Source organism: Rhinoderma darwinii, chromosome 5 (genome assembly GCF_050947455.1).
Source record: "Rhinoderma darwinii isolate aRhiDar2 chromosome 5, aRhiDar2.hap1, whole genome shotgun sequence".
In the NCBI taxonomy this organism is placed as follows: domain Eukaryota; kingdom Metazoa; phylum Chordata; class Amphibia; order Anura; family Rhinodermatidae; genus Rhinoderma; species Rhinoderma darwinii.
The window spans coordinates 25,879-47,170 of NC_134691.1; the positions used below are offsets into that span (position 1 = coordinate 25,879).

At 42.9% G+C, this 21,292-nt stretch overlaps 1 protein-coding gene across 1 annotated transcript in view; it reads left to right on the plus strand.

Moving 5' to 3' along the window:
* Positions 1–9,808: 9,808 nt before the first annotated feature.
* LOC142651235 (rho GTPase-activating protein 39-like) overlaps positions 9,809–21,292 on the plus strand; it is a 75,433-nt gene continuing 63,949 nt past the window's right edge. The window contains exon 1 of the mRNA XM_075825671.1: positions 9,809–9,878. Coding sequence (XP_075681786.1) covers positions 9,864–9,878 — 15 coding nt within the window. The 5' untranslated portion in view covers positions 9,809–9,863. The remainder of the gene's footprint in view (positions 9,879–21,292) is intronic.

Sequence of the window (21,292 nt, forward strand, 5' to 3'; positions counted from 1 at the left end):
CCAAGAGACGTTGTTGCAAGTTACCGTCCCCGGACCTTGAGGATGAAGATGGGTGGGCCCGCTGTCCCCCCGCTGCCACACCAGCATAAGACCTGCCGGATGTCACAGCAAGAGGAGCGCCAGGCCCATTGCCCCTGGTTGATACCCCATCCCCACCACCCACCACCTCACCACCTACAGACACAGCACTCAACACCCCATTACCAGCAGACACTCCAGCAACTTTATTTACAGACACCTGCATACCCCCAGCAGTTCCCACATCCACAGCCGCAACTTTTTTATTTAACCCACCAGGTCCCCCTGCAGTCATCCTTCTGGCCAGGCCTGGTCCTATGTTATGTATTTTTTCAGTCTCCGCATCATCAGGCACCTTTGCAGGGACGCCACCAGATGTTATAAGCGGTGTCCCCGCTGTGCCCTCCGCCTCATTAACCTCCATCTTTTCTATGTGCGGAACATTTTTGGGAAAGGGGCCACCGTCGCCCCCGATGCCAGCAGCCCCCTTCTCGCCTACACCACTTTTCAGCGATGCGGACGAAGGAGCCACTGACGTCACTGGAGCCGCCTCCGGCGCCGGACCACTCCCCCCTCCCACAGAGGAGTGGCCAACAGAGCCGGGGCCCCCTCTGTGACCGCCCTTGTCCGGAACGTCTGACGGCTTTACTGCGACACCGACAGACTTCCGGCTTTCAGACACCACATCCGGTTTCTGGTTTACCCGTTCTCCCGACCCCTGACTCGCATCAAAGACCAGTTTCCCGGGCTCGCCATTCACCGGACACGGGGACACACCCCCTGGCGTCACCAGGCCACCAGTACCGCCCCCTTTGCAGGGGTTGGCGTCCGGCACCATTTTGACCACCACGTGTTCTAATGCCGGACCCGTAACACTCTCCCCGCATTCCCGCTCCAGCCCCACTGCAGAGGCTTGAGCTGGGGGTCTTGCAGGACCTGTGCCCTGATCCTGACTTTCATCAGGCTCAGAGCACAGGAAGGATCTTGCTGTATACACCAGTTTAAATGAACCTTTAGCAGATTTTTTTTTCTTTTCCTTTTCCTCCTCTGCGGGTAACTCCGCACCAAAACAAAATACCTGGAAGGATACCGGCGACTCCACATTACGGATCTGAGTGAGTATACCTGGAGGCCGCTCACTGTCAGTTTCAAAACACTCCTGATTATTCCCAGCTGTGAGTCCACCCTCCTCCTCCTCACTGCTCCTGGGTGCCTCAGAATCTGGGCCTTCTCTGGACTTTACTGTGTCACTCTCCATTTTCTCCACCACATTTTCCTTTGCTGTGTCTGGGGCTCTGCTGTCTTCCTCCATACTTTCTATTTTTATAGGTGCTGCCATCTCGGCAAACCTCTCTTCGTTTTTTAATTTTTCTCCAAACACCCCTCCGCCTGCCACAATCTCATCACGTCTTTCTTCCACTTCTTTTATTTCCTCTAATAAAGACTTCACATTTAAACGGTATCGGGACCTCTTACCTCCTGAGGCTTTTGCACCCCTTCCTCTGGCGACCGCCAAGTCCGCTCGGAGCCGTTGCAGCGACTTCTTGAGGTCCCGATACTCCTCCATAGCCAGACGGGAGCTGAAGTTCTCCACCGTCTCTCCGGTCCTCAGCTGTCCCCATTCCTCCACACGACCGTCATCCAAATGTCCGGACAGTGCTGGTCCTTCTCCAGACGACAAAACCTCTATCACCATGCCGGACCGCGTCTCCATACCCTTATCTAGGGTTCCAGCCACGGGGGGAGCCAGGATAGCCTTGCCCCGAGATGATCTCCTCACCCCTTCGACCGTTTGCATATTCCCAGCCAGCTGGGATGACCCTCTACCCCCCGCTGACATGCTCTGGGAAGTAGAGGTCTGAGGCTCCATCCTAGGATGGAACCCCCCTCAGGGTACTTTCCAAGCCCAGGCAGATGGTATGAGGCCTGGGCAGATAGGATAAGGAAAGTCCCTGGATCCAAGGCCTGCACGGAAGTCTCAGCAGCTCTCTCCACACGTCCTACTCCACCCACTTCAGAGCTGCACTGACTATTCTGCTGGTGGAGTCATTGTGTACATACAATACATTTCTTATCCTGTACTGATCCTGAGTTACGTCCTGTATTATACTCCAGAGCTGCACTCACTATCCTGCTGGTGGAGTCACTGTGTACATACATTACATTACTTATCCTGTACTGATCCTGAGTTATATCCTGTATTATACGCCAGAGCTGCACTCCCTATTCTGCTGGTGGAGTCACTGTGTACATACATTACTTATCCTGTACTGATCCTGAGTTACATCCTGTATTATACTCCAGAGCTGTACTCACTATTCTGCTGGTGGAGTCACTGTGTACATACATTACATTACTTATCCTGTACTGATCCTGAGTTATATCCTGTATTATACTCCAGAGCTGCACTCACTATTCTGCTGGTGGAGTCACTGTGCACATATATTACATTACTTATCCTGTACTGATCCTGAGTTATATCCTGTATTATACTCCAGAGCTGCACTCACTGTTCTGCTGGTGGAGTCACTGTGTACATACATTACATTACTTATCCTGTACTGATCCTGAGTTATATCCTGTATTATACTCCAGAGCTGCACTCACTATTCTGCTGGTGGAGTCACTGTGTACATACATTACATTACTTATCCTGTACTGATCCTGAGTTACATCCTGTATTATACTCAAGAGCTGCACTCACTATCCTGCTGGTGGAGTCACTGTGTACATACATTACATTACTTATCCTGTACTGATCCTGAGTTATATCCTGTATTATACTCCAGAGCTGCACTCACTGTTCTGCTGGTGGAGTCACTGTGTACATACATTACATTACTTATCCTGTACTGATCCTGAGTTATATCCTGTATTATACTCCAGAGCTGCACTCACTATTCTGCTGGTGGAGTCACTGTGTACATACATTACATTACTTATCCTGTACTGATCCTGAGTTACATCCTGTATTATACTCCAGAGCTGCACTCACTATCCTGCTGGTGGAGTCACTGTGTACATACATTACATTACTTATCCTGTACTGATCCTGAGTTATATCCTGTATTATACGCCAGAGCTGCACTCACTATTCTGCTGGTGGAGTCACTGTGTACATACATTACATATCCTGTACTGATCCTGAGTTATATCCTGTATTATACTCCAGAGCTGCAATCACTATTCTGCTGGTGGAGTCACTGTGTACATACATTACATTACTTATCCTGTACTGATCCTGAGTTACATCCTGTATTATACTCCAGAGCTGCACTCACTCTTCTGCTGGTGGAGTCACTGTGTACATACATTACTTATCCTGTACTGATCCTGAGTTACATCCTGTATTATACTCCAGAGCTGCACTCACTATTCTGCTGGTGGAGTCACTGTGTACATACATTACATTACTTATCCTGTACTGATCCTGAGTTATATCCTGTATTATACTCCAGAGCTGCACTCACTATTCTGCTGGTGGAGTCACTGTGTACATACATTACATTACTTATCCTGTATATTTCTGTAAGTAAACTGCCATAATAGAATTGGTGAGATTTAGGGAATGATTTATATTCACTGAGAACCTTGTGAGGTTATGAAATGTCAGGGTAACATTAATGATATAATAGGCCGTGTAACGCCCTCGTCACTGTGTCCTCCAGTCTCTACATCCATCTCCTTTCCCTTGTTTTCCAGGCTCCTGAGACTGATAAGTCCGCTTGTTAGTGTCCTGGGCAGCTAATCTTGTGTTTGTGGTAATCCCTAGTAAAGCGGCGCTGCTGTGTTATGTTACAGAATATCTGTGTAATCTCACCAGGGGCGTAACTAGGAAAGACTGGGCCACATAGCAAACTTTTGACTGGGCCCCCTCCCCAGGGTGCCACACACAGCCCCCCCTTGTAGATAGTTCCCCCCTGTATATTCTGTCATGCAGCCCCCCTGTAGACAGTGCTATACAGCACCCCATGTAGAGTGTGCCCCCTCCACCTTGTAGCTAGTGCCCCCACCTTCCCCTTTGTAGATAGTGCCAAACATCCCTCCTGTAGATAGCGCCATACAGCCCCCCCGTAGATAGTGCCCCCACCTCTCCCTTGTAGCTAGCTCCATACATCCGCCCTGTACATAGCCCCCCACCTCCTCCTTGTAAATAGTGCCATACAGCTTCCTGTAGATAGCGCCCCACCCCCCCTTGTAGATAGCACCATACAGCCCCCCGTGTAGATAGCCTCCCACCTCCCCCTTGTAAATAGTGCCATACAGCCCCCTGTAGATGGTGCTCCCACCTCCCCCTGTAGATAGCACCATACAGCCCCCCTGTAGATAGCTCCCCCCACTTCCCCCTTGTAGATAGTGCTAAACTGCCCCCACTTGTAGATAGCACCATACAGCCCCCCTGTAGATAGCGCCCCCACCTCCCCGTTGTAGATAGTGTTTATACAGCCCCCCCCTGTAGATAGAACCATACAGCCCCCTGTAGCTAGTGCCCCCACCTCCCCCTGCAGATAGCGCCATACGGCCCCCTATAGATAGCGCCATACAGCCCCCCTGTAGATAGTGCTATACAGGCCCCTGTAGAAAGTGCCACCCTTCCTCCCCTATAGAGATTGCCCCCTCCACCTTGTAGATAGTGCCATACAGCCCCCTGTAGATAGTACCCCCACCTCTCCCTTGTAGCTAGCTCCATACATCAGCCCTGTAGATAGCCCCCCACCTCCTCCTTGTAAATAGTGCCATACATCCCCCTTGTAAATAGTGCCATACAGCCGCCTGTAGATGGTGCCCCCACCTCCCCCTGTAGATAGCACCACACAGCCCCCCTGTAGATAGCACCATACAGCGCCCCTGTAGATAGCACCACACAGCCCCCCTGTAGATAGCGCCATACAGCGCCCCTGTAGATAGCACCATACAGCGCCCCTGTAGATAGCTCCCCCCACCTCCCCCTTGTAGATAGTGCTAAACTGCCCCCACTTGTAGATAGTGCCATACAGCCCCCTGTAGATAGCGCCCCCACCTCTCCCTTGTAGATAGTGCCATACAGCCCCCTGTAGATAGCGCCATACAGCCACCCCGTAGATAGTGCCCCCACCCCCTCTTGTAGATAGTTGCATCCAGCCCCCTTGTAGATAGCGCCTCCCAAACAAATAAAACAAAAAAAGTTATACTCACTTAGGCCTCATTCCCGCGACGAGCAGAGCTGCTCAAAGTCATCAATACTGATGGGATCCTTGCATAGGTCGTGTGATCCAGTGACGTTTTCACACCAGCCTTCGCAGGGATTCGGTCCTTGCGCCTGATAGGCTGCAGGCCGAATGTGGCATCACTACCGCTGTAACAACCATAGCGGATGCTAGCGGTGCCACCAGCATGTGGGGGGGGGGGGGACGTGTGGGCGGCATGGGGACCCCTCATCCCGCGGGCCGCGTAGCAGCCGCTATGGTTGTTACAGCGATAGTGACGCCACTGAATGTCACATTATATTATTCCCCGGTCCATGTCTGTCCCCGACATCTTACACCGACCCCAGGGATGGAGCTTCCCCTCTGGCTGGTGGTTCTCAGCACATTCCGGGGGGCCGGGGGGACTTTATTTCAGAAGGTTTTACAAATATAAATTCTAACTACAATGTAACTGGATTGTAGCAAGAATCTGTGTGCGTGGCCGTAATGCTGAGAAGCGCGACATCAATAACAAGCGCAGGACTGCAGGGGCTTCTCAGCGTCTACCCCGAGCTCCGGAAAATATTATCTGCTCAGACGTAAGATTCTGTCTCTGAGCAATGGGGGGCCGGGCTGGTGTCCGTGTATCCTGACTGGAGCAGACGGCGGCAGTCCCCAACCTTATATACCTTGTGCACCACATTTACAGCCCGCCTCCACATTTACAGCCCGCCTCCACATTTACAGCCCGCCTCCACATTTACAGCCCGCCTCCACATTTACAGCCCGCCTCCACATTTACAGCCCGCCTCCACATTTACAGCCCGCCTCCACATTTACAGCCCGCCTCCACATTTATAGCTTACCTCCACATTTATAGCATACCTCCACATTTATAGCTTACCTCCACATTTATAGCTTACCTCCACATTTATAGCTTACCTCCACATTTATAGCATACCTCCACATTTATAGCATACCTCCACATTTATAGCTTACCTCCACATTTATAGCTTACCTCCACATTTATAGCTTACCTCCACATTTATAGCCTACCTCCACATTTATAGCATACCTCCACATTTATAGCTTACCTCCACATTTACAGCATACCTCCACATTTACAGCATACCTCCACATTTATAGCTTACCTCCACATTTATAGCTTACCTCCACATTTATAGCATACCTCCACATTTATAGCTTACCTCCACATTTATAGCTTACCTCCACATTTATAGCCTACCTCCACATTTATAGCTTACCTCCACATTTATAGCATACCTCCACATTTATAGCATACCTCCACATTTATAGCATACCTCCACATTTATAGCATACCTCCACATTTATAGCATACCTCCACATTTATAGCATACCTCCACATTTATAGCATACCTCCACATTTATAGCTTACCTCCACATTTATCCTATAGCACTAGTGGCCGCTCTGAATACAGGAGGCTGCAGAGTTCGGAGCCGCCGGCAGATAAGACTATACACAGTCCGAGCTGCTGCAGAATCGCTAATGAAAGGTTTTTACAAAAACGGTCTATAATCGTTTTTCAGTAACAGTTTACTTCAAGGGTATGTTCACACAGGGTGGATGCTCTGCTGAAAAGCACACAGCGTATCTGCCGTGTTGCGAAAATTGTGGCCAAAAAACGCACTAAATTGTGCTGCAGTTTTTCAGCTGGAATGTCCACTGTGGAAAACTTTCATACTTACCCGTAGCCATGGTGACGCGTCCCTCTGCCGTCCTGCAGCCCAGTTTCCTGGGATGACGTTTCATACTATGTGACCGCTGCAGCCTGTGATTGGCTGCAGCCTGTGATTGGCCTGTGATTGGCTGCAGCCTGTGATTGGCCTGTGATTGGCTGCAGCCTGTGATTGGCCTGTGATTGGCTGCAGCGGTCACATGGGATGAAACGTCATCCCAGGAAAGTGGCCTGGTCGAAGAAGCACAGAATTCTGGGTAAGTATAAGATTTTTTTGCCATTTTTCGGCGGATCACAACTTTTCCGACCACAAAAATAGCAACATCTGCTGTTTGTTGGAGGTTTTACCTCCTCATTGAATTCAAAGAGGAAATCCTGCAGCACAAAAGCTGCGATTACACAAATACAAGTGACATTCTGCGGATTAAAAAAACGCATGGCGGGTCAATTTCTGAACGTTTTTTCCGCTCACTCTTTACGCAGCGTGTGGAGGAGATTTGTTCACATCTGAACTCCACTGCTACTGTATTATGCTACGAAATTTCTGCAACGAAACCCGTTGCGGATAATCCGCTGTATTTATTAAGTAAAAAATGCTAACATATTAAAAGTACAGAAAGACAAAATTTAAATTTGCAGATAATTTTTTCAGTTTGGTGCACTGGTATCCCACCACATAGATCACTGGTCTGGTCACAGGACAAGTCTGTAATATTGTCCATGTGGATCTCACATTGTAGCAAGAGCATATTGTTATAACTCAGGGTGCCAATGGTGAGCCACACTACAGAGGATCGGGGGCCACACTACAGGGGGTCGGGGGCCACACTACAGAGGGTTGGGGGCCACACTACAGGGGGTCGGGGGCCACACTACAGAGGGTTGGGGGCCACACTACAGGGGGTCAGGGGCCACAATGCAGGGGGTCAGGGGCCACACTGCAGGGGTCGGGGCCACACTGCAGGGGGTTAGAGACCACACTACAGGGGGTCGGGGGCCACACTACAGAGGGTTGGGGGCCACACTACAGGGGGTCGGGGGCCACATTGCAGGGGGTCGGGGGCCACACTTCAGGGGGTCGGGGGCCACACTGCAGGGGTTCAGAGACCACACTACAGGGGGTCTGGGGCCACACTACAGAGGTTTGGGGGCCACACTACAGGGGGTCGGGGGCCACAATGCAGGGGGTCGGGGGCCACACTGCAGGGGGTTGGGGGCCACACTGCAGGGGGTCGGGGGCCACACTGCAGGTGGTCAGAGACCACACTACAGGGGGTCAGGGGCCACACTACAGAGGGTCGGGGGCCACACTACAGGGTGTCAAGGGCCACACTGCAGGGTGTCAGGGGCCACACTACAAGGAGTCGGGGGCCACACTGCAGGGTGTCAGGGGCCACACTACAGGGGGTCAGGGGACACACTGCAGGGAGTCAGAGGCCACTCTACAGGGAGTCGGGGGCCACACTGCAGGGGGTCGGGGGCCACACTGTTTGGGGACCACTGCCCTAAAGAGATAAGTGGATAAAAAAAACGTAATTAGTCTCTATTTTTAGATCAATTCTTGGAAAACTTCACTAAACAGCAATGTGTGAACCCAGAGCAAATGTCATTTCTACTGTTCACCTCTTCTCAGTCCTCTGGATGCAGCCTGCAGTGTAAAGAATAGAGGTTTTCATTCTGGGTCATGTCTATGTGTATACCAGTAATACATGCCTGGAGCTCTGTTCATTTCTCTATTCTGGTTTTTATTTTTTAAAGCAAGATTGGAGAAGTCGCTCTTCTTGCCATAAAACAAACGGATATAAATCAAAATGAGTGGGGATTTGTGTGAAGCTGCGGGCAATGCCGCTATCCGGGGCAGGACATTAATAGGATGTGGCGAATCCTGGTGATGATCCCAGTTATTGAGTATAGTACGGTTTCCGTCTTTGTCAGTTTGTGTCTGTTCAGGGTCCCGTTCTGACGGAAAGCTCCGACGGAACGGGACCCCCAACGCAGATGTGAACGAGGCCTTACATGAGTACGTTCATTCTATAGGGTTCACAATTGTATCAGATAATGAATTACTTCTATTACAATTTATTTTAATTTAACTTGAACATTTTGGGCTCCGGATTTCAGCGAGTTTTTAATAAAGATTTCGTGATTTGACTTCTTAGTATATCCCAGTGAATTGGTTATTCAACTCTATTGTGGAAGCACAAAATACAATTACTTGAGTTCAGTGAATATATTTGTCAGGATCTCTCGGCTCCGTTAGGAACAGAAACCAGGACACTGATATAAACAGAGACCAATAAAGAAATAAGAAATAATATATATAAATAGGCTGAACGCAGGGTCACATCTAGTGGAAGTGCATGAGGTTTAGATGGGGCTCCGGGGGCCATTCTGCGGCACGTGAAGGTCTCAGTTTCAGCCATATGTTGTGCGATTCCTCTGAGGTGACAACATCGATACTCACATTTTAGTTATTGTTCTCCTTTAACAATGACGGACTCTCCATATAACACTGAGCACCTTTGTAAACCCTTTGCTTTACTTTCCTATTTCTGGTTCTAAGATACATCATGTCATACTCCAGTCACATCCAGAGCTGCACTCACGATTCTGCTTCTATTTTTTCAGCTGCTATAACTGTAGAACCTCCAATCTTTGTGTTTATTACATTAAGAAAAGCCTTTTCATTAGTGACTGAAAATGTACGTTCACAGATTGACATATCCAGCGCCGTTCATGAGGCCGGTTACTTTCCGGGAAGTCTTCCAGCTTTTCATGATTTCTTTCCATAGATGTTTCCTCCATTGATGATATCTGTTATGTAATGTTGCACCCTGGGTAATACCATATAATATTATACTAAATTACATGAGACCTCACGCTCTGTACCCTTCTTATTTCAGGAGTGGCGATCAGCACCTATGCCAAATACTGTTACAGGAAACTCCAGAAAGCAGCCTTGATGGGAGCGAAAAAGGTACCTGCCCCCCTCTATACATATATACATGATTGTATCCTCATCACTAGGTGTGATATATATGATTGTGTATCCAGCACTAGGTGTGATATATATGATTGTGTATCCAGCACTAGGTGTGATATATATGATTGTGTATCCAGCACTAGGTGTGATATATATGATTGTGTATCCAGCACTAGGTGGGATATATATGATTGTGTATCCAGCACTATGTGTGATATATATGATTGTATATCCAGCACTAGGGGTGATATATATGATTGTGTATCCAGCACTAGGTGTGATATATATGATTGTGTATCCAGCACTAGGTGTGATATATATGATTGTGTATCCAGCACTAGGTGTGATATATATGATTGTGTATCCAGCACTAGGGGTGATATATATGATTGTGTATCCAGCACTAGGTGTGATATATATGATTGTGTATCCAGCACTAGGGGTGATATATATGATTGTGTATCCAGCACTAGGTGTGATATATATGATTGTGTATCCAGCACTAGGTGTGATATATATGATTGTGTATCCAGCACTAGGGGTGATATATATGATTGTGTATCCAGCACTAGGGGTGATATATATGATTGTGTATTCAGCACTAGGTGTGATATATATGATTGTGTATCCAGCACTAGGGGTGATATATATGATTGTGTATCCAGCACTAGGGGTGATATATATGATTGTGTATCCAGCACTAGGTGTGATATATATGATTGTGTATCCAGCACTAGGTGTGATATACATGATTGTATCCTCATCACTAGGTGCGATATATATGATTGTATCCTCATCACTAGGTGCGATATATATGATTGTGTATCCAGCACTAGGTGTGATATATATGATTGTGTATCCAGCACTAAGTGCGATATATATGATTGTGTATCCAGCACTAGGTGTGATATATATGATTGTGTATCCAGCACTAGGTGTGATATATATGATTGTATATCCAGCACTAGGTGTGATATATATGATTGTATATCCAGCACTAGGTGTGATATATATGATTGTGTATCCAGCACTAGGTGTGATATATATGATTGTGTATAAAGCACTAGGTGTGATATATATGATTGTGTATCCAGCACTAGGTGTGATATATATGATTGTGTATCCAGCACTAGGTGTGATATATATGATTGTGTATCCAGCACTAGGTGTGATATATATGATTGTGTATCCAGCACTAGGGGTGATATATATGATTGTGTCTTCAGCACTAGGTGTTATATATATGATTGTGTCTTCAGCACTAGGTGTGATATATATGATTGTGTCTTCAGCACTAGGTGTGATATATATGATTGTGTCTTCAGCACTAGGTGTGATATATATGATTGTGTATCCAGCACTAGGTGTGATATATATGATTGTGTATCCAGCACTAGGTGTGATATATATGATTGTGTATCCAGCACTAGGGGTGATATATATGATTGTGTATCCAGCACTAGGTGTGATATATATGATTGTGTCTTCAGCACTAGGTGTGATATATATGATTGTGTATCCAGCACTAGGTGTGATATATATGATTGTGTCTTCAGCACTAGGGGTGATATATATGATTGTGTATCCAGCACTAGGTGTGATATACATGATTGTATCCTCATCACTAGGTGCGATATATATGATTGTGTATCCAGCACTAGGGGTGATATATATGATTGTGTATCCAGCACTAGGGGTGATATATATGATTGTGTATCCAGCACTAGCTGTGATATATATGATTGTGTCTTCAGCACTAGGGGTGATATATATGATTGTGTATCCAGCACTAGGTGTGATATACATGATTGTATCCTCATCACTAGGTGCGATATATATGATTGTGTATCCAGCACTAGAGGTGATATATATGATTGTGTCTTCAGCACTAGGTGGGATATATATGATTGTGTATCCAGCACTAGGTGTGATATATATGATTGTGTATCCAGCACTAGGTGTGATATATATGATTGTGTATCCAGCACTAGGTGTGATATATATGATTGTGTCTTCAGCACTAGGTGTGATATATATGATTGTGTCTTCAGCACTAGGTGTGATATATATGATTGTGTCTTCAGCACTAGGTGTGATATATATGATTGTGTCTTCAGCACTAGGTGTGATATATATGATTGTGTCTTCAGCACTAGGTGTGATATATATGATTGTGTATCCAGCACTAGGTGTGATATATATGATTGTGTATCCAGCACTAGGTGTGATATATATGATTGTGTATCCAGCACTAGGGGTGATATATATGATTGTGTATCCAGCACTAGGTGTGATATATATGATTGTGTATCCAGCACTAGGGGTGATATATATGATTGTGTATCCAGCACTAGGTGTGATATATATGATTGTGTATCCAGCACTAGGGGTGATATATATGATTGTGTATCCAGCACTAGGTGTGATATATATGATTGTGTATCCAGCACTAGGTGTGATATATATGATTGTGTATCCAGCACTAGGGGTGATATATATGATTGTGTATCCAGCACTAGGGGTGATATATATGATTGTGTATTCAGCACTAGGTGTGATATATATGATTGTGTATCCAGCACTAGGGGTGATATATATGATTGTGTATCCAGCACTAGGGGTGATATATATGATTGTGTATCCAGCACTAGGTGTGATATATATGATTGTGTATCCAGCACTAGGTGTGATATACATGATTGTATCCTCATCACTAGGTGCGATATATATGATTGTATCCTCATCACTAGGTGCGATATATATGATTGTGTATCCAGCACTAGGTGTGATATATATGATTGTGTATCCAGCACTAGGTGCGATATATATGATTGTGTATCCAGCACTAGGTGTGATATATATGATTGTGTATCCAGCACTAGGGGTGATATATATGATTGTGTATCCAGCACTAGGTGTGATATATATGATTGTGTATCCAGCACTAGGGGTGATATATATGATTGTGTATCCAGCACTAGGTGTGATATATATGATTGTGTATCCAGCACTAGGTGTGATATATATGATTGTGTATCCAGCACTAGGTGTGATATATATGATTGTGTATCCAGCACTAGGTGTGATATATATGATTGTATATCCAGCACTAGGTGTGATATATATGATTGTATATCCAGCACTAGGTGTGATATATATGATTGTGTATCCAGCACTAGGTGTGATATATATGATTGTGTATAAAGCACTAGGTGTGATATATATGATTGTGTATCCAGCACTAGGTGTGATATATATGATTGTGTATCCAGCACTAGGTGTGATATATATGATTGTGTATCCAGCACTAGGTGTGATATATATGATTGTGTATCCAGCACTAGGGGTGATATATATGATTGTGTCTTCAGCACTAGGTGTTATATATATGATTGTGTCTTCAGCACTAGGTGTGATATATATGATTGTGTCTTCAGCACTAGGTGTGATATATATGATTGTGTCTTCAGCACTAGGTGTGATATATATGATTGTGTATCCAGCACTAGGTGTGATATATATGATTGTGTATCCAGCACTAGGTGTGATATATATGATTGTGTATCCAGCACTAGGGGTGATATATATGATTGTGTATCCAGCACTAGGTGTGATATATATGATTGTGTCTTCAGCACTAGGTGTGATATATATGATTGTGTATCCAGCACTAGGTGTGATATATATGATTGTGTCTTCAGCACTAGGGGTGATATATATGATTGTGTATCCAGCACTAGGTGTGATATACATGATTGTATCCTCATCACTAGGTGCGATATATATGATTGTGTATCCAGCACTAGGGGTGATATATATGATTGTGTATCCAGCACTAGGGGTGATATATATGATTGTGTATCCAGCACTAGCTGTGATATATATGATTGTGTCTTCAGCACTAGGGGTGATATATATGATTGTGTATCCAGCACTAGGTGTGATATACATGATTGTATCCTCATCACTAGGTGCGATATATATGATTGTGTATCCAGCACTAGAGGTGATATATATGATTGTGTCTTCAGCACTAGGTGGGATATATATGATTGTGTATCCAGCACTAGGTGTGATATATATGATTGTGTATCCAGCACTAGGTGTGATATATATGATTGTGTATCCAGCACTAGGTGTGATATATATGATTGTGTCTTCAGCACTAGGTGTGATATATATGATTGTGTCTTCAGCACTAGGTGTGATATATATGATTGTGTCTTCAGCACTAGGTGTGATATATATGATTGTGTCTTCAGCACTAGGTGTGATATATATGATTGTGTCTTCAGCACTAGGTGTGATATATATGATTGTGTATCCAGCACTAGGTGTGATATATATGATTGTGTATCCAGCACTAGGTGTGATATATATGATTGTGTATCCAGCACTAGGGGTGATATATATGATTGTGTATCCAGCACTAGGTGTGATATATATGATTGTGTATCCAGCACTAGATGTGATATATATGATTGTGTATCCAGCACTAGGTGGGATATATATGATTGTGTATCCAGCACTAGGTGTGATATATATGATTGTGTATCCAGCACTAGGTGGGATATATATGATTGTATATCCAGCACTAGGGGTGATATATATGATTGTGTCTTCAGCACTAGGTGTGATATATATGATTGTGTATCCAGCACTAGATGTGATATATATGATTGTGTCTTCAGCACTAGGTGTGATATATATGATTGTGTCTTCAGCACTAGGTGTGATATATATGATTGTGTCTTCAGCACTAGGTGTGATATATATGATTGTGTATCCAGCACTAGGTGTGATATATATGATTGTGTATCCAGCACTAGGGGTGATATATATGATTGTGTATCCAGCACTAGGTGTGATATATATGATTGTGTATCCAGCACTAGGTGTGATATATATGATTGTGTATCCAGCACTAGGTGTGATATATATGATTGTGTATAAAGCACTAGGTGTGATATATATGATTGTGTATCCAGCACTAGGGGTGATATATATGATTGTGTATCCAGCACTAGGTATGATATATATGATTGTGTATCCAGCACTAGATGTGATATATATGATTGTGTATCCAGCACTAGGTGGGATATATATGATTGTGTATCCAGCACTAGGTGTGATATATATGATTGTGTATCCAGCACTAGGTGGGATATATATGATTGTATATCCAGCACTAGGGGTGATATATATGATTGTGTATCCAGCACTAGGTGGGATATATATGATTGTGTATCCAGCACTAGGGGTGATATATATGATTGTGTATCCAGCACTAGGGGTGATATATATGATTGTGTATACAGCACTAGGTGTGATATATATGATTGTGTATCCAGCACTAGGGGTGATATATATGATTGTGTATCCAGCACTAGGGGTGATATATATGATTGTGTATCCAGCACTAGGGGTGATATATATGATTGTGTATCCAGCACTAGGTGTGATATATATGATTGTGTATCCAGCACTAGGTGTGATATATATGATTGTGTATCCAGCACTAGGGGTGATATATATGATTGTGTATCCAGCACTAGGTGTGATATATATGATTGTATATCCAGCACTAGGGGTGATATATATGATTGTGTATCCAGCACTAGGTGTGATATATATGATTGTGTATCCAGCACTAGGTGTGATATATATGATTGTGTATCCAGCACTAGGGGTGATATATATGATTGTGTATCCAGCACTAGGTGTGATACATATGATTGTGTATCCAGCACTAGGGGTGATATATATGATTGTGTATCCAGCACTAGGGGTGATATATATGATTGTGTATCCAGCACTAGGTGTGATATATATGATTGTGTATCCAGCACTAGGTGCGATACATATGATTGTGTATTCAGCACTAGGTGTGATATATATGATTGTGTATCCAGCACTAGGTGTGATATATATGATTGTATATCCAGCACTAGGGGTGATATATATGATTGTGTATCCAGCACTAGGTGTGATATATATGATTGTGTATCCAGCACTAGGTGTGATATACATGATTGTATCCTCATCACTAGGTGCGATATATATGATTGTATCCTCATCACTAGGTGCGATATATATGATTGTGTATCCAGCACTAGGTGTGATATATATGATTGTGTATCCAGCACTAGGTGCGATATATATGATTGTGTATCCAGCACTAGGTGTGATATATATGATTGTGTATCCAGCACTAGGGGTGATATATATGATTGTGTATCCAGCACTAGGTGTGATATATATGATTGTGTATCCAGCACTAGGGGTGATATATATGATTGTGTATCCAGCACTAGGTGTGATATATATGATTGTGTATCCAGCACTAGGTGTGATATATATGATTGTGTATCCAGCACTAGGTGTGATATATATGATTGTGTATCCAGCACTAGGTGTGATATATATGATTGTATATCCAGCACTAGGTGTGATATATATGATTGTATATCCAGCACTAGGTGTGATATATATGATTGTGTATCCAGCACTAGGTGTGATATATATGATTGTGTATAAAGCACTAGGTGTGATATATATGATTGTGTATCCAGCACTAGGTGTGATATATATGATTGTGTATCCAGCACTAGGTGTGATATATATGATTGTGTATCCAGCACTAGGTGTGATATATATGATTGTGTATCCAGCACTAGGGGTGATATATATGATTGTGTCTTCAGCACTAGGTGTGATATATATGACTGTGTCTTCAGCACTAGGTGTGATATATATGATTGTGTCTTCAGCACTAGGTGTGATATATATGATTGTGTCTTCAGCACTAGGTGTGATATATATGATTGTGTATCCAGCACTAGGTGTGATATATATGATTGTGTATCCAGCACTAGGTGTGATATATATGATTGTGTATCCAGCACTAGGGGTGATATATATGATTGTGTATCCAGCACTAGGTGTGATATATATGATTGTGTCTTCAGCACTAGGTGTGATATATATGATTGTGTATCCAGCACTAGGGGTGATATATATGATTGTGTATCCAGCACTAGGTGTGATATACATGATTGTATCCTCATCACTAGGTGCGATATATATGATTGTGTATCCAGCACTAGGGGTGATATATATGATTGTGTCTTCAGCACTAGGTGGGATATATATGATTGTGTATCCAGCACTAGGTGTGATATATATGATTGTGTATCCAGCACTAGGGGTGATATATATGATTGTGTATCCAGCACTAGGTGTGATATATATGATTGTGTCTTCAGCACTAGGTGTGATATATATGATTGTGTCTTCAGCACTAGGTGTGATATATATGATTGTGTCTTCAGCACTAGGTGTGATATATATGATTGTGTCTTCAGCACTAGGTGTGATATATATGATTGTGTCTTCAGCACTAGGTGTGATATATATGATTGTGTATCCAGCACTAGGTGTGATATATATGATTGTGTATCCAGCACTAGGTGTGATATATATGATTGTGTATCCAGCACTAGGGGTGATATATATGATTGTGTATCCAGCACTAGGTGTGATATATATGATTGTGTATCCAGCACTAGATGTGATATATATGATTGTGTATCCAGCACTAGGTGGGATATATATGATTGTGTATCCAGCACTAGGTGTGATATATATGATTGTGTATCCAGCACTAGGTGGGATATATATGATTGTATATCCAGCACTAGGGGTGATATATATGATTGTGTCTTCAGCACTAGGTGTGATATATATGATTGTGTATCCAGCACTAGGTGTGATATATATGATTGTGTATCCAGCACTAGGTGTGATATATATGATTGTGTATCCAGCACTAGGGGTGATATATATGATTGTGTATCCAGCACTAGGTGTGATATATATGATTGTGTATCCAGCACTAGATGTGATATATATGATTGTGTATCCAGCACTAGGTGGGATATATATGATTGTGTATCCAGCACTAGGTGTGATATATATGATTGTGTATCCAGCACTAGGTGGGATATATATGATTGTATATCCAGCACTAGGGGTGATATATATGATTGTGTATCCAGCACTAGGTGGGATATATATGATTGTGTATCCAGCACTAGGTGTGATATATATGATTGTGTCTTCAGCACTAGGTGTGATATATATGATTGTGTATCCAGCACTAGGGGTGATATATATGATTGTGTATCCAGCACTAGGTGTGATATATATGATTGTGTCTTCAGCACTAGGGGTGATATATATGATTGTGTATACAGCACTAGGTGTGATATATATGATTGTGTATCCAGCACTAGGTGTGATATATATGATTGTGTATCCAGCACTAGGGGTGATATATATGATTGTGTCTTCAGCACTAGGTGTGATATATATGATTGTGTCTTCAGCACTAGGTGTGATATATATGATTGTGTATCCAGCACTAGGTGTGATATATATGATTGTGTATCCAGCACTAGGTGTGATACATATGATTGTGTCTTCAGCACTAGGTGTGATATATATGATTGTGTCTTCAGCACTAGGTGTGATATATATGATTGTGTATCCAGCACTAGGTGTGATATATATGATTGTGTATCCAGCACTAGGTGTGATATATATGATTGTGTATCCAGCACTAGGGGTGATATATATGATTGTGTATCCAGCACTAGGGGTGATATATATGATTGTGTATCCAGCACTAGGTGTGATATATATGATTGTGTATCCAGCACTAGGTGTGATATATATGATTGTGTATCCAGCACTAGGGGTGATATATATGATTGTGTATCCAGCACTAGGTGTGATATATATGATTGTATATCCAGCACTGGGGGTGATATATATGATTGTGTATCCAGCACTAGGTGTGATATATATGATTGTGTATCCAGCACTAGGTGTGATATATATGATTGTGTATCCAGCACTAGGGGTGATATATATGATTGTGTATCCAGCACTAGGTGTGATACATATGATTGTGTATCCAGCACTAGGTGTGATATATATGATTGTGTATCCAGCACTAGGGGTGATATATATGATTGTGTATCCAGCACTAGGTGTGATATATATGATTGTGTATCCAGCACTAGGTGTGATACATATGATTGTGTATTCAGCACTAGGTGTGATATATATGATTGTGTATCCAGCACTAGGTGTGATATATATGATTGTATATCCAGCACTAGGTGTGATATACATGATTGTGTATCCAGCACTAGGGGTGATATATATGATTGTGTATCCAGCACTAGGTGTGATATATATGATTGTGTATCCAGCACTAGGTGTGATATATATGATTGTGTATCCAGCACTAGGGGTGATATATATGATTGTGTATCCAGCACTAGGTGTGATATATATGATTGTGTTTTCAGCACTAGGTGTGATATATATGATTGTGTATCCAGCACTAGGGGTGATATATATGATTGTGTATCCAGCACTAGGTGTGATATATATATGATTGTGTATCCAGCACTAGGGGTGATATATATGATTGTGTATCCAGCACTAGGTGTGATATATATGATTATGTCTTCAGCACTAGGTGTGATATATATGATTGTGTCTTCAGCACTAGGTGTGATATATATGATTGTGTATCCAGCACTAGGTGTGATATATATGATTGTGTATCCAGCACTAGGTGTGATACATATGATTGTGTCTTCAGCACTAGGTGTGATATATATGATTGTGTATCCAGCACTAGGTGTGATATATATGATTGTGTATCCAGCACTAGGGGTGATATATATGATTGTGTATCCAGCACTAGGTGTGATATATATGATTGTGTATCCAGCACTAGGGGTGATATATATGATTGTGTATCCAGCACTAGGTGTGATATATATGATTGTGTATCCAGCACTAGGTGTGTTACATATGATTGTGTATTCAGCACTAGGTGTGATATATATGATTGTGTATCCAGCACTAGGTGTGATATATATGATTGTGTATCCAGCACTAGGGGTGATATATATGATTGTGTATCCAGCACTAGGGGTGATATATATGATTGTGTATCCAGCACTAGGTGTGATATATATGATTGTGTATCCAGCACTAGGGGTGATATATATGATTGTGTATCCAGCACTAGGTGTGATATATATGATTGTGTATGCAGCACTAGGTGTGATATATATGATTGTGTATCCAGCACTAGGTGTGATATATATGATTGTGTATCCAGCACTAGGTGTGATATATATGATTGTGTATCCAGCACTAGGTGTGATATATATGATTGTGTATCCAGCACTAGGGGTGATATATATGATTGTGTATCCAGCACTAGGTGTGATATATATGATTGTGTATCCAGCACTAGGTGTGATATATATGATTGTGTATCCAGCACTAGGTGCGATATATATGATTGTGTATCCAGCACTAGGTGTGATATATATGATTGTGTATCCAGCACTAGGTGCGATATATATGATTGTGTATCCAGTACTAGGTGTGATATATATGATTGTGTATCCAGCACTAGGTGTGATATATATGATTGTATATCCAGCACTAGGGGTGATATATATGATTGTGTATCCAGCACTAGGGGTGATATATATGATTGTGTATCCAGCACTAGGTGTGATATATATGATTGTGTATCCAGCACTAGGGGTGATATATATGCTTGTGTATCCAGCACTAGGTGTGATATATATGATTGTGTATCCAGCACTAGGTGCGATATATATGATTGTGTATCCAGCACTAGGTGTGATATATATGATTGTGTATCCAGCACTAGGTGCGATATATATGATTGTGTATCCAGTACTAGGTGTGATATATATGATTGTGTATCCAGCACTAGGTGTGATATATATGATTGTATATCCAGCACTAGGGGTGATATATATGATTGTGTATCCAGCACTAGGGGTGATATATATGATTGTGTATCCAGCACTAGGTGTGATATATATGATTGTGTATCCAGCACTAGGGGTGATATATATGCTTGTGTATCCAGCACTAGGTGTGATATATATGATTGTGTATCCAGCACTAGGTGTGATATATATGATTGTGTATCCAGCACTAGGTGTGATATATATGATTGTGTATCCAGCACTAGGTGTGATATATATGATTGTGTATCCAGCACTAGGGGTGATATATATGATTGTGTATCCAGCACTAGGTGTGATATATATGATTGTGTATCCAGCACTAGGTGTGATATATATGATTGTGTATCCAGCACTAGGTGCGATATATATGATTGTGTATCCAGCACTAGGTGTGATATATATGATTGTGTATCCAGCACTAGGTGCGATATATATGATTGTGTATCCAGCACTAGGGGTGATATATATGATTGTGTATCCAGCACTAGGTGTGATATATATGATTATGTATCCAGCACTAGGTGTGATATA